Source organism: Hyperolius riggenbachi, chromosome 6 (assembly GCF_040937935.1).
Source record: "Hyperolius riggenbachi isolate aHypRig1 chromosome 6, aHypRig1.pri, whole genome shotgun sequence".
NCBI classification, from domain to species: Eukaryota; Metazoa; Chordata; class Amphibia; order Anura; family Hyperoliidae; genus Hyperolius; species Hyperolius riggenbachi.
The window spans coordinates 392356886-392371536 of record NC_090651.1 but is presented as its reverse complement, the minus strand read 5'-3'; the positions used below and the strand labels follow the sequence as shown (position 1 = coordinate 392371536).

At 48.2% G+C, this 14651-nt stretch overlaps 1 protein-coding gene across 1 annotated transcript in view; it reads left to right on the top strand.

Annotated features, from left to right (window-relative positions):
* LOC137522011 (serine/threonine-protein phosphatase 2A 65 kDa regulatory subunit A alpha isoform) overlaps positions 1–14651 on the top strand; it is a 348262-nt gene that overhangs the window by 183250 nt on the left and 150361 nt on the right. Inside the window, exon 10 of the mRNA XM_068242028.1 lies at positions 6278–6451. Within this exon, the coding sequence (XP_068098129.1) occupies positions 6278–6451 (174 nt within the window). The remainder of the gene's footprint in view (positions 1–6277; positions 6452–14651) is intronic.

Genomic DNA, 14651 nt, shown 5'->3' with positions numbered 1-14651 from the left:
TAGAGATACTTGTGCCTTGGCCTCCTGGGAAGTCTGGAGAGGACCACAGAGGTAATAATGGAGAAATATGCCCTGGGAGAGAGATGTATTTCCGGAATTCTCTAAAGGCTAAACACGTGTCTCTTAATAAGATATTTTTCCTTATCCTATCAGGTAGTTTAGTTATTTTGGAATGTAGGATTCCAGCTAGGGACCATGGGAGACATAGTTCGTTTTCAAGAGTGGTATTCGTGAAGAAGCTTGTGTGACCTAGCCAATCTCTGGCATGCCTCAAGATAGACACCAGATTATACGCCCTAATATTCGGGAAATTAACCCCAATATTCTCCCTTGGGTTTTGTAGAATTCTAAGTGGTATTCTTGCTCTTTTTCCCTTCCACAGAAAAGCTTTGAAGGCTCGTGTCATGGTCTGAACATCTTTGTGTCTCAAAAGTATTGGCAAGGTCTGGAGCGGATAAAGAAGTCTACCAAAACTAACCATTTTGATAAGGTGTGACCTACCCAGTAGAGACAAGGGTAACCCCCTCCATTGTTCCAGTTCCGCCACGACCCTTGTGATAATGGGGGTGAAATTAAGAAAGTAGAGTTTTGTTGCATCTCTGGGTACTTTTATTCCCAAATAGTATATATATTATTTAGCTATCTGAATGCCCACATTTTCCGTTAGATACCTCACTATTGATTGGGGTGTATGAGGGTCTAGAAACAGGATTTCTGACTTTGTCTTATTTATATGGAGGCCCGAAAATGTTCCAAAATGTTCTAATAGTTCAAAAACTCCTTGTAAATCTCTCTTGGGATTCCCTATGTATAACAAAATGTCATCAGCAAATAGAGAACAATGGATAAATTTAGTTCCCAGTTTTATTCCCTGGAAGACCTCTCCTGTTCTTATAAGTTCTGCGAGTGGTTCTATTGCTAAATTGAATAGGAGAGGGGAGAGGGGGCAACCCTGACGTGTGCCCTTACAAAGTTGTACGGCTGAGGAAGCAACTCCCTCCACTATTATTTTAGCCGTTGGGGAGTCGTATATTGAATGGATATAACTTAAAAATGTTCCGCCAAATCCCATTTTTATCATGACCTTATCTAGCCAGTCCCATCTGATATTGTCGAAGGCCTTCTCTGCATCCAGGGACAAAATAGCCCCCAAACGCAGAGAAGGACCTCCCAAACGCGCATTTTCCAGCACGGCCATGACCCTTCGAATATTTAGGACCGCCGCTCTTCCTTGGACGAACCCCACTTGGGAGTCCTTTACCAGCTCAGGAAGGAGAATAGCGAGACGTTGTGCTAAAATCTTGGAAAGCAGTTTAACATCGCAGTTGAGCAAAGATATAGGGCGATACGACCCGGGGTCTAAAAGATCTTTGTTCTTTTTAGGAAGAATTTTAATAAAGGCTTCCGGAGCTGTGTCGGGGAGTTGTTCTTTTCTTAAGATATGGTTATATAATTTACCCAAATATGGAGCTACATCTTTCCTTAAACCTTTAAGAAATTCGAATGAGAACCCGTCAGGTCCTGGCGCTTTACCGCTAGGGCTATCCTTTAATGTTGCCATTATCTCGACCTCAGTGATCGGGGCATTAAGCATATCTATATCATCTTCTGATAATCGAGGTAGGTGTAGTTTATCAAGGAAGTCGTTGGCTCCCGGATTAGGTTTGGGGGGGCTTTCATAGAGTTTTTGGTAGTACTCGTGGAATATTTTTGCAATGTCAGCAGGGTCCGTGAAAATCTGACCTTTTTTGTTTCTGATGTGCGTAATATGCTGGAATTTATGCTTGCCTCTTGCTATATTTGCCAAGAGTTTACCCGCTTTATTACCGAATTTAAAGAAGGTCCAGTCGTTGTGCGACCTCCAAAACATTGCGTATCTATTATATAGTAAGTCTAGAGCTTGTTTAGCATCTATCCATTTTTGTCGCGAGGGCTCAGACATGGATATGATATATTCATTATACGTATGTCTAGCTTTGACAGAGGCTTGTGAATATTCGTCAAAGGCCTTTTTCTTTCTTCTGCTGACATATGCCAAAATCTCCCCTCGCATCACTGACTTGCCGGCTTCCCAAAATAACATTGGGTCTTTTACATGCTGTTTGTTGTTACGGGCATAGTCTAACCACCACATTTGGAGTTGATTTAAAAAATCCTCATCGTTAATTAAATAAGTAGGAAATCTCCATTGTTTGAATGTTAGTGGACTCTTACCTGCCAAATTTATCTGTAGTGATATTGGGGCATGGTCTGATATTGTTATTTCTGCAATCGATGTTTTTGAGATTGAGCGCATTGTAAATGGTGTCACCAAAAACATGTCTATGCGTGATAGGGACCTATGCACTGGCGAGTAAAAGGAGAAATCCCTGTGAAGAGGGTTTAAAAATCTCCACGCATCTAGTAAATTAAGGGAATCTACAAATGTGGCCATTCTTTTGTCATTTTCATTAGTATTTATATTAGATAAAGGTTTTGCTACTTGTTTTCTATCCTCAGTCGGGTTGAGAGCAGCGTTCCATTCCCCCCCCATTACACATATATTTGATGGGGATACGGCGGATAAAAGAGAAGTAATTTCTGATAGGAAATGTTCATTAGCCGTGTTGGGGCCATATAAATTAAAGATAGTCATCTGTGTTCCTCTTATTTCCATATCTAACTGTATCCATCTCCCCTCTGACTCGTCTATTTTCTGATGAAGAATTTTGCATTGTAATGCTTTATTGAGCAAAATTAAAGTCCCAGATTTTCTACCTTTCGCGGGAGCCCCCACTACAGTACCCACCCATAGCTTTTGCATTAGCCTGTATTCGTCTGGCCTCAGGTGGGTTTCCTGTAGCAAAGCCACATCAGCCTTCAATCTATGCAGGTGTCTCAGGATCTTTATTCTCTTTTCACCAGTCCTGAGGCCCTTTACATTCCAAGATATTACATTTATCTCAGGGAGGTAACCATATCGACCGGATTTTACATAAGATTAATAATAGAGTGTTGTGGGGGAGTTGTATCCCAGCAGAGTACAGCTCGCTCCCATAGGATAAGTTTCGTGTGGATCTCAATGAGTCTGATGTGATGGATAGTGGATCAGTATTCAAACAAAACAGTAAAACTATGTACAAAAACATCATGTTATTCATTCTCGTAGGACTTCCTTTTTTCCCCATGTAAAGTAGAAGCAACAGAACGACAAGACACATTACGTTGCGAGGCCATGGCTGGACCCCATGCGTGCAAAACACACCAGGGGCGCATCCAGGACCCACATCCCGCTTTTTATACAAGTCAGTGTCTCTCGTCATCTCATTACCCACACTTATTCTGCTCCGGCCTTTTTAGGAATTAGTAATGAGCGAATGCTTTCTTAGGAAAGCAAAAATAACATTTACCTCCACACCGTGTAACGGATATATGTCTACCGAGAGAGGGAGGTCACATTATAAAGCAAAAAGAATTTAAAAAGTTTTGTCATTATGAGCATGTGGACTATCAACCCTTGTAGCGGTATATTCAATATTAGCTCCCCTCATTTCCAGCTGCATCCCCTAGTTCCCTACTGTCATACTTTCCTGCCTTCAAGGTGTTGCACATGGAAGCGTGTCATCGCCAGAGTCGTTGGTATGTGCTTGATCGTCTTTGATGCATGGGGATTTAGAGGGCGGGCCCTCCCCTGTAGCGTCAAAGCTGGATGCAATACTTCTTCTCACCTTTGGAGAATATGCTAGCAAGTGGTTTTCTTGTAGGCTTGTAGCATAAGTATGTGCATCAGATGCATCAGTAAATGTCTTAATGGTAGAGTCAGGATGATAGATTTTAAGTACTGCCGGGTAGACTAATGCGAAACGCACTTTCTTGTGTATTAGCATTTGACATGTAGGAGAGAATTCCTTACGAGCTTTCGACACTTCAGCCGAGAAGTCCGCGAAAACCAGTACCTTATTCCCCTCGATGTCCAAAGATTTCTGTGATCTAAAGGCTTGTAAGATCTTGTTCCTGTCATTATAGTCCAGATATCGGGCTATTACCACCCTTGGTCTTTTGAATTCAGGCTTTAAAGGACCTAAGCGATGTGCGCGTTCAACTTTCAGCGGGCCTGTAATTCCTAGTTTGTCAGGGATGATGTCCATACACAGTTCCATCAGCGTATCAGGTTTGAATGATTCGGGTATACCCACAAACTTAAGATTGTTCCGGCGAGATCTGTTTTCCAGATCGTCTATACGGTCTGCAAAAATGATTTGTTTTTTATCACAGAGGTCGTTTTGCTTCTGTACTAACACCACTGTATCTTCGAGCTGACTTATGCGTTTTTCACTTTCTTGAAGCCGTTCACTGTGATCTTTGAGCTGCGTCATTATAGGAGCCATTTGGTCTGCAATCGCTTTTGTTATAATAGCAGAAAGATCATGCTGCAAGTATGACGCCACTTCAGCCGCTAGTTTTTTATAGTTAATAGAAGGGGGCTTCCCTTGGCGACCTGCTGGAGTGTCATTTTCGCTGGCCGATTCCATTTCTGAAGCTGGGTTGCTTTTAGACTTAAAGTTAGATCGTATTCTAGGGCGGAGTGGTGACTTTTTGGTGCGTTGGGATTTGGCCAAAAATGTGTCCATTCCTATGGTTTAATGTTAAAGCAATCACAGAAGGAAAGTGGGGAAAAATGAAAGCATAAAGTAAAATTCTCTCACCAATCTGTAGGCCTTTGTTTGAGTGGAAGAGGTTATTGTCGGATCACGACCGATCCGTCTAACTGTGTATTGCTTCAGGCAGTCAGTCCAATTGTTTGTACCTCGGCCTCCTTCCCCGTATGTGGTCTCACCCTCTCAGCAGGTTGTCATGTGCCTATATACCCTCAGGAAGATTGCAGTGCGGGGAGGTGATTTTCGCTGCGCTGTACGTATTTCTGGCAAGGAGCGCAGTCCGGATGAGATGTGGAGAGGGGGGCCCTTCCAGCACAGAAGTCCGTATTCCTGCCCCTAGACGTCCGTCTGGAGGCTGCAGAGGGTGTAGGTAAGTTCTGCCGTGTAGTGCGGAGTTCTGACGCGCGTTGCGTCTATTGGGCCTAGCCGCCAGCAGAAGCCGGGGACTAAATTTATGCGGCGTGCGGAAAACAGCGCGTGTCTGGCGCGGAAGAATGCGGCCCGCTGTAGGAGCGTCCGTTCGGCTCCTGGGTACCTGCGCAACCCTGTCTGATACCTCGGGGATGCAGTCCGGACATTGGGGAGAGCCCAGGGATGTGTGAAGGCTGTGTGGACCGGAGCTCCCGCTCTTGCTTCCTCTCACATGGGGCGCCGGAACCGGAAGTGTGTGACTCCATTTTAGAAAAAAGACACCCCAATGCATTCTGATAGGTGTATAACGAGTTCATAGAAGATTTTATTTTTTGTCAAAAGTTAGCGGAAATTGATTTTTATTGGTTTTTTTTCACAAAGTGTCATTTTTCACTAACTTGTGACAAAAAATAAAATCTTCTATGAACTCGCCATACACCTAACGGAATACCTTGGGGTGTCTTCTTTCTAAAATGGGGTCACTTGTGGGGTTCCTATACTGCCCTGGCATTTTAGGGGCCCTAAACCGTGAGGAGTAGTCTAGAAAACAAATGCCTCAAAATGACCTGCGAATAGGACGTTGGGCCCCTTAGCGCACCTAGGCTGCAAAAAAGTGTCACATGTGGTATTGCCGTACTCAGGAGAAGTAGTATAATGTGTTTTGGGGTGTATTTTTACACATACCCATGCTGGGTGGGAGAAATATCTCTGTAAATGGACAATTGTGTGTAAAAAAAAATCAAACAATTGTCATTTACAGAGATAGTTCTCCCACCCAGCATGGGTATGTGTAAAAATACACCCCAAAACACATTATACTACTTCTCCTGAGTACGGCGGTACCACATGTGTGGCACTTTTTTACACCCTAAGTACGCTAAGGGGCCCAAAGTCCAATGAGTACCTTTAGGATTTCACAGGTCATTTTGCGACATTTGGTTTCAAGACTATGCCTCACGGTTTAGGGCCCCTAAAATGCCAGGGCAGTATAGGAACCCCACAAATGACCCCATTCTAGAAAGAAGAGACCCAAAGGTATTCCGTTAGGAGTATGGTGAGTTCATAGAAGATTTTATTTTTTGTCACAAGTTAGCGGAAAATGACACTTTGTGAAAAAAAAAACAATTAAAATCAATTTTAACCCTAACCCTACTGTCCATACCATAAAGCTTGCTGTTTAATAATTGATGTCTCAGCTGTTCACTGATCATCCTAATCTCTCCACTCAGTGCCCAGAAGTGCGGCTCAACATCATCTCCAACCTGGACTGTGTGAATGAAGTGATTGGCATCCGGCAGCTCTCCCAGTCACTGCTGCCTGCCATCGTGGAGCTGGCTGAGGACGCCAAATGGCGAGTGCGCCTGGCCATCATCGAGTACATGCCTCTGCTCGCTGGCCAGCTGGTACGTCCGTCTGACATCTGTACAAGTGTTGCCTCTGTAAGGTCAGGAGATCACAGCCATTCACATTTATGGGACCGCTTAGCCTTGTTCCACATAGTTTTCTGCTTCTGACCTTTTATTCTGAAATCCTTCCACTTGCATATCCAGACAGGGATGAGTTTATTTCAGATTTCATCCTCTAATTAGTGCAGCTGAGTGGGTGTGTGAGGGAGGGGTTAAACGTACCCAGCAGCCTTCTTCTTTAATCCCAAAAACAATTAACCCTTCGCACACTCGCATGCAAATGTTCAAACAAATGCATTCCCAGATTCACTCATCCAGGCACCACTGCTATCCCTACAGCTAAGTTACAAGCCGGGGTCTTAGTTCACAGAGGAATGCGTTCCCATGCGTAGTCCCCTACACTGCGCAGAGCTACCCAGGTAAACATAGGTGTCCTAACTCTGGCCCTGTAACATGCGTAGTCCCCTACACTGCGCAGAAGTACCCAGGTAAACATAGGTGTCCTAACTCTGGCCCTGTAACATGCGTAGTCCCCTACAGTGCGCAGAGCTACCCAGGTAAACATAGGTGTCCTAACTCTGGCCCTGTAACATGCGTAGTCCCCTACACTGCGCAGAGCTACCCAGGTAAACATAGGTGTCCTAACTCGGGCCCTGTAACATGCGTAGTCCCCTACACTGCGCAGAAGTACCCAGGTAAACATAGCTGTCCTAACTCTGGCCCTGTAACATGCGTAGTCCCCTACACTGCGCAGAAGTACCCAGGTAAACATAGCTGTCCTAACTCTGGCCCTGTAACATGCGTAGTCCCCTACACTGCGCAGAGCTACCCAGGTAAACATAGGTGTCCTAACTCGGGCCCTGTAACATGCGTAGTCCCCTACACTGCGCAGAAGTACCCAGGTAAACATAGCTGTCCTAACTCGGGCCCTGTAACATGCGTAGTCCCCTACACTGCGCAGAGCTACCCAGGTAAACATAGGTGTCCTAACTCTGGCCCTGTAACATGCGTAGTCCCCTACACTGCCCAGAGCTACCCAGGTAAACATAGGTGTCCTAACTCTGGCCCTGTAACATGCGTAGTCCCCTACACTGCGCAGAGCTACCCAGGTAAACATAGGTGTCCTAACTCTGGCCCTGTAACATGCGTAGTCCCCTACACTGCGCAGAAGTACCCAGGTAAACATAGCTGTCCTAACTCTGGCCCTGTAACATGCGTAGTCCCCTACACTGCGCAGAAGTACCCAGGTAAACATAGGTGTCCTAACTCGGGCCCTGTAACATGCGTAGTCCCCTACACTGCGCAGAGCTACCCAGGTAAACATAGGTGTCCTAACTCTGGCCCTGTAACATGCGTAGTCCCCTACACTGCGCAGAAGTACTCAGGTAAACATAGGTGTCCTAACTCTGGCCCTGTAACATGCGTAGTCCCCTACACTGCGCAGAAGTACCCAGGTAAACATAGGTGTCCTAACTCGGGCCCTGTAACATGCGTAGTCCCCTACACTGCGCAGAGCTACCCAGGTAAACATAGGTGTCCTAACTCTGGCCCTGTAACATGCGTAGTCCCCTACACTGCGCAGAAGTACCCAGGTAAACATAGGTGTCCTAACTCTGGCCCTGTAACATGCGTAGTCCCCTACACTGCGCAGAAGTACCCAGGTAAACATAGGTGTCCTAACTCGGGCCCTGTAACATGCGTAGTCCCCTACACTGCGCAGAAGTACCCAGGTAAACATAGGTGTCCTAACTCTGGCCCTGTAACATGCGTAGTCCCCTACACTGCGCAGAGCTACCCAGGTAAACATAGGTGTCCTAACTCTGGCCCTGTAACATGCGTAGTCCCCTACACTGCGCAGAGCTACCCAGGTAAACATAGGTGTCCTAACTCTGGCCCTGTAACATGCGTAGTCCCCTACACTGCGCAGAGCTACCCAGGTAAACATAGGTGTCCTAACTCTGGCCCTGTAACATGCGTAGTCCCCTACACCGCGCAGAAGTACCCAGGTAAACATAGCTGTCCTAACTCTGGCCCTGTAACATGCGTAGTCCCCTACACTGCGCAGAAGTACCCAGGTAAACATAGCTGTCCTAACTCTGGCCCTGTAACATGCGTAGTCCCCTACACTGCGCAGAGCTACCCAGGTAAACATAGGTGTCCTAACTCTGGCCCTGTAACATGCGTAGTCCCCTACACTGCGCAGAGCTACCCAGGTAAACATAGGTGTCCTAACTCTGGCCCTGTAACATGCGTAGTCCCCTACACTGCGCAGAGCTACCCAGGTAAACATAGGTGTCCTAACTCTGGCCCTGTAACATGCGTAGTCCCCTACACTGCGCAGAGCTACCCAGGTAAACATAGGTGTCCTAACTCTGGCCCTGTAACATGCGTAGTCCCCTACACCGCGCAGAAGTACCCAGGTAAACATAGCTGTCCTAACTCGGGCCCTGTAACATGCGTAGTCCCCTACACTGCGCAGAGCTACCCAGGTAAACATAGGTGTCCTAACTCTGGCCCTGTAACATGCGTAGTCCCCTACACTGCGCAGACCTACCCAGGTAAACATAGGTGTCCTAACTCTGGCCCTGTAACATGCGTAGTCCCCTACACTGCGCAGAGCTACCCAGGTAAACATAGGTGTCCTAACTCTGGCCCTGTAACATGCGTAGTGCCCTACACTGTGCAGAGCTACCCAGGTAAACATAGGTGTCCTAACTCTGGCCCTGTAACATGCGTAGTCCCCTACACTGCGCAGAGCTACCCAGGTAAACATAGGTGTCCTAACTCGGGCCCTGTAACATGCGTAGTCCCCTACACTGCGCAGAAGTACCCAGGTAAACATAGGTGTCCTAACTCTGGCCCTGTAACATGCGTAGTCCCCTACACTGCGCAGAAGTACCCAGGTAAACATAGCTGTCCTAACTCTGGCCCTGTAACATGCGTAGTCCCCTACACTGCGCAGAAGTACCCAGGTAAACATAGCTGTCCTAACTCTGGCCCTGTAACATGCGTAGTCCCCTACACTGCGCAGAAGTACCCAGGTAAACATAGCTGTCCTAACTCTGGCCCTGTAACATGCGTAGTCCCCTACAGTGCGCAGAGCTACCCAGGTAAACATAGCTGTCCTAACTCTGGCCCTGTAACATGCGTAGTCCCCTACACTGCGCATAAGTACCCAGGTAAACATAGCTGTCCTAACTCTGGCCCTGTAACATGCGTAGTCCCCTACACTGCGCAGAAGTACCCAGGTAAACATAGCTGTCCTAACTCTGGCCCTGTAACATGCGTAGTCCCCTACAGTGCGCAGAGCTACCCAGGTAAACATAGCTGTCCTAACTCTGGCCCTGTAACATGCGTAGTCCCCTACACTGCGCAGAAGTACCCAGGTAAACATAGGTGTCCTAACTCTGGCCCTGTAACATGCGTAGTCCCCTACACTGCGCAGACGTACTCAGATAAACATAGGTGTCCTAACTCTGGCCCTGTAACATGCGTAGTCCCCTACACTGCGCAGAAGTACCCAGGTAAACATAGCTGTCCTAACTCTGGCCCTGTAACATGCGTAGTCCCCTACACTGCGCAGAAGTACCCAGGTAAACATAGCTGTCCTAACTCTGGCCCTGTAACATGCGTAGTCCCCTACATTGCGCAGAAGTACCCAGGTAAACATAGGTGTCCTAACTCTGGCCCTGTAACATGCGTAGTCCCCTACACTGCGCAGAGCTACCCAGGTAAACATAGGTGTCCTAACTCTGGCCCTGTAACATGCGTAGTCCCCTACACTGCGCAGAGCTACCCAGGTAAACATAGGTGTCCTAACTCGGGCCCTGTAACATGCGTAGTCCCCTACACTGCGGAGAAGTACCCAGGTAAACATAGGTGTCCTAACTCTGGCCCTGTAACATGCGTAGTCCCCTACACTGCGCAGAAGTACCCAGGTAAACATAGCTGTCCTAACTCTGGCCCTGTAACATGCATAGTCCCCTACACTGCGCAGAAGTACTCAGGTAAACATAGCTGTCCTAACTCTGGCCCTGTAACATGCGTAGTCCCCTACACTGCCCAGAGCTACCCAGGTAAACATAGGTGTCCTAACTCTGGCCCTGTAACATGCGTAGTCCCCTACACTGCCCAGAGCTACCCAGGTAAACATAGGTGTCCTAACTCTGGCCCTGTAACATGCGTAGTCCCCTACACTGCGCAGAGCTACCCAGGTAAACATAGGTGTCCTAACTCTGGCCCTGTAACATGCGTAGTCCCCTACACTGCGCAGAGCTACCCAGGTAAACATAGGTGTCCTAACTCTGGCCCTGTAACATGCGTAGTCCCCTACACTGCGCAGAGCTACCCAGGTAAACATAGCTGTCCTAACTCTGGCCCTGTAACATGCGTAGTCCCCTACACTGCGCAGAGCTACCCAGGTAAACATAGCTGTCCTAACTCTGGCCCTGTAACATGCGTAGTCCCCTACACTGCGCAGAGCTACCCAGGTAAACATAGGTGTCCTAACTCGGGCCCTGTAACATGCGTAGTCCCCTACACTGCGCAGAAGTACCCAGGTAAACATAGGTGTCCTAACTCTGGCCCTGTAACATGCGTAGTCCCCTACACTGCGCAGAAGTACCCAGGTAAACATAGCTGTCCTAACTCTGGCCCTGTAACATGCGTAGTCCCCTACACTGCGCAGAAGTACTCAGATAAACATAGGTGTCCTAACTCTGGCCCTGTAACATGCGTAGTCCCCTACACTGCCCAGAGCTACCCAGGTAAACATAGCTGTCCTAACTCTGGCCCTGTAACATGCGTAGTCCCCTACACTGCGCAGAAGTACCCAGGTAAACATAGGTGTCCTAACTCTGGCCCTGTAATATGCGTAGTCCCCTACACTGCGCAGAGCTACCCAGGTAAACATAGGTGTCCTAACTCTGGCCCTGTAACATGCGTAGTCCCCTACACTGCCCAGAGCTACCCAGGTAAACATAGGTGTCCTAACTCTGGCCCTGTAACATGCGTAGTCCCCTACACTGCCCAGAGCTACCCAGGTAAACATAGCTGTCCTAACTCTGGCCCTGTAACATGCGTAGTCCCCTACACTGCGCAGAGCTACCCAGGTAAACATAGGTGTCCTAACTCTGGCCCTGTAACATGCGTAGTCCCCTACACTGCGCAGAGCTACCCAGGTAAACATAGGTGTCCTAACTCTGGCCCTGTAACATGCGTAGTCCCCTACACTGCGCAGAGCTACCCAGGTAAACATAGGTGTCCTAACTCTGGCCCTGTAACATGCGTAGTCCCCTACACTGCGCAGAGCTACCCAGGTAAACATAGGTGTCCTAACTCTGGCCCTGTAACATGCGTAGTCCCCTACACTGCGCAGAGCTACCCAGGTAAACATAGGTGTCCTAACTCTGGCCCTGTAACATGCGTAGTCCCCTACACTGCGCAGAGCTACCCAGGTAAACATAGCTGTCCTAACTCTGGCCCTGTAACATGCGTAGTCCCCTACACTGCGCAGAGCTACCCAGGTAAACATAGCTGTCCTAACTCTGGCCCTGTAACATGCGTAGTCCCCTACACTGCGCAGAGCTACCCAGGTAAACATAGCTGTCCTAACTCTGGCCCTGTAACATGCGTAGTCCCCTACACTGCGCAGAGCTACCCAGGTAAACATAGGTGTCCTAACTCGGGCCCTGTTCTTACGCCAGAAGTTCAGCAGGGCTGCCAGACAACTAGCATTGTGTACAGACTCCATATCACTGTCACCTCGGCTTCCCTAATGAACCTTCAATTCCTATGGCATTCCTTAACCGGTGATTATCCATTCTGTGTAAAATAGGAGCTGTCGGCCACATTCTCAGAAAAAAAAAAAAAAAACACATAGAAGTAGATCAATAGTTGCTGTATTTACATAACATCTGTATTGCACTGTCCACGTCACAATTTTAGTGATTTTTCTACAGCCTTAGGATTCTTCTTTTTAACTTTGTCTAACTTGAAGCCAATCCTGATGTTATTTCCTCCGTTATATTATTATTTAATTATGTCATTTATCTCCTTATGTCATTTCCTCGGCCTGACTGTGTATGCATTGCCGGCCTTCCTACCAGACTTCAGGCACTCCCACCCAGCTCTGCCATAGAAAGTGTATTGTCTCAGCATGAGAAATATTGGCCAATCAGAGAGAAACAGAGGTGTGTGTGTGGGGGGGGGGGGGAGGAAAGTAAAGAAGCAAAAAAAGACAAACCAGCATGCCCTGAAACTTCCTTTGTGCTGCAGGTGTACCAAATAAGAGTCAGGTAAACTGGGGAATGATCATTTATCAACAAAAAAATTATACCATGCAGAAGAACAAATGCACTGGACTCAGCCTCTAAAGTCAGAGTGCAACTCACCAAGATGCAGTTACAGCAATTGGTGATGGAGAAAATGTGGCAGTGCACATCTGCCTAAAACATCAGTTTTATTCCAACAGTTAAAAAATCCATTCACATGGCATTATCCACCAAAAACAGAGAGAGGTACAGGCAGTGAGCGGTCTACAGCTGTCAGGTCCTGGTGATGCACCACACTATGTACAGTGCGGAACAGAGAGAGGTAGAGGCAGTGAGCGGTCTACAGCTGTCAGGTCCTGGTCATGCACCACACTATGTACAGCGCGAAACAGAGAGAGGTACAGGCAGTGAGCGGTCTACAGCTGTCAGGTTCTTGTGATGCACCACACTATGTACAGTGCGAAACAGAGAGAGGTACAGGCAGTGAGCGGTCTACAGCTGTAAGGTCCTAGTCATGCACCACACTATGTACAGTGCGAAACAGAGAGAGGTACAGGCAGTGAGCGGCTACAGCTGTCAGGTCCTGGTCATGCACCACACTATGTACAGTGCGAAACAGAGAGAGGTACAGGCAGTGAGCGGTCTACAGCTGTCAGGTCCTGGTGATGCACCACACTATGTACAGCGCGAAACAGAGAGAGGTACAGGCAGTGAGCGGTCTACAGCTGTCAGGTCCTTGTGATGCACCACACTATGTACAGCGCGAAACAGAGAGAGGTACAGGCAGTGAGCGGTCTACAGCTGTCAGGTCCTGGTGATGCACCACACTATGTACAGTGCGAAACAGAGAGAGGTACAGGCAGTGAGCGGTCTACAGCTGTCAGGTCCTGGTGATACACCACACTATGTACAGTGCGAAACAGAGAGAGGTACAGGCAGTGAGCGGTCTACAGCTGTCATGTCCTGGTGATACACCACACTATGTACAGTGCGAAACAGAGAGAGGTACAGGCAGTGAGCGGTCTACAGCTGTCAGGTCCTGGTGATACACCACACTATGTACAGTGCGGAACAGAGAGAGGTACAGGCAGTGAGCGGTCTACAGCTGTCAGGTCCTGGTGATGCACCACACTATGTACAGTGCGGAACAGAGAGAGGTAGAGGCAGTGAGCGGTCTACAGCTGTCAGGTCCTGGTGATGCACCACACTATGTACAGCGCGAAACAGAGAGAGGTACAGGCAGTGAGCGGTCTACAGCTGTCAGGTCCTGGTGATGCACCACACTATGTACAGTGCGAAACAGAGAGAGGTACAGGCAGTGAGCGGTCTACAGCTGTCAGGTCCTGGTGATGCACCACACTATGTACAGTGCGGAACAGAGAGAGGTACAGGCAGTGAGCGGTCTACAGCTGTCAGGTCCTGGTGATACACCACACTATGTACAGCGCGACACAGAGAGAGGTACAGGCAGTGAGCGGTCTACAGCTGTCAGGTCCTGGTCATGCACCACACTATGTACAGTGCGGAACAGAGAGAGGTACAGGCAGTGAGAGGCTACAGCTGTCAGGTCCTGGTCATGCACCACACTATGTACAGTGCGGAACAGAGAGAGGTACAGGCAGTGAGCGCTCTACAGCTGTCAGGTCCTGGTCATGCACCACACTATGTACAGTGCGGAACAGAGAGAGGTACAGGCAGTGAGCGGCTACAGCTGCCAGGTCCTGGTGATGCACCACACTATGTACAGTGCGGAACAGAGAGAGGTACAGGCAGTGAGAGGCTACAGCTGTCAGGTCCTTGTGATGCACCACACTATGTACAGTGCGGAACAGAGAGAGGTACAGGCAGTGAGCGGTCTACAGCTGTCAGGTCCTGGTGATGCACCACACTATGTACAGTGCGAAACAGAGAGAGGTACAGGCAGT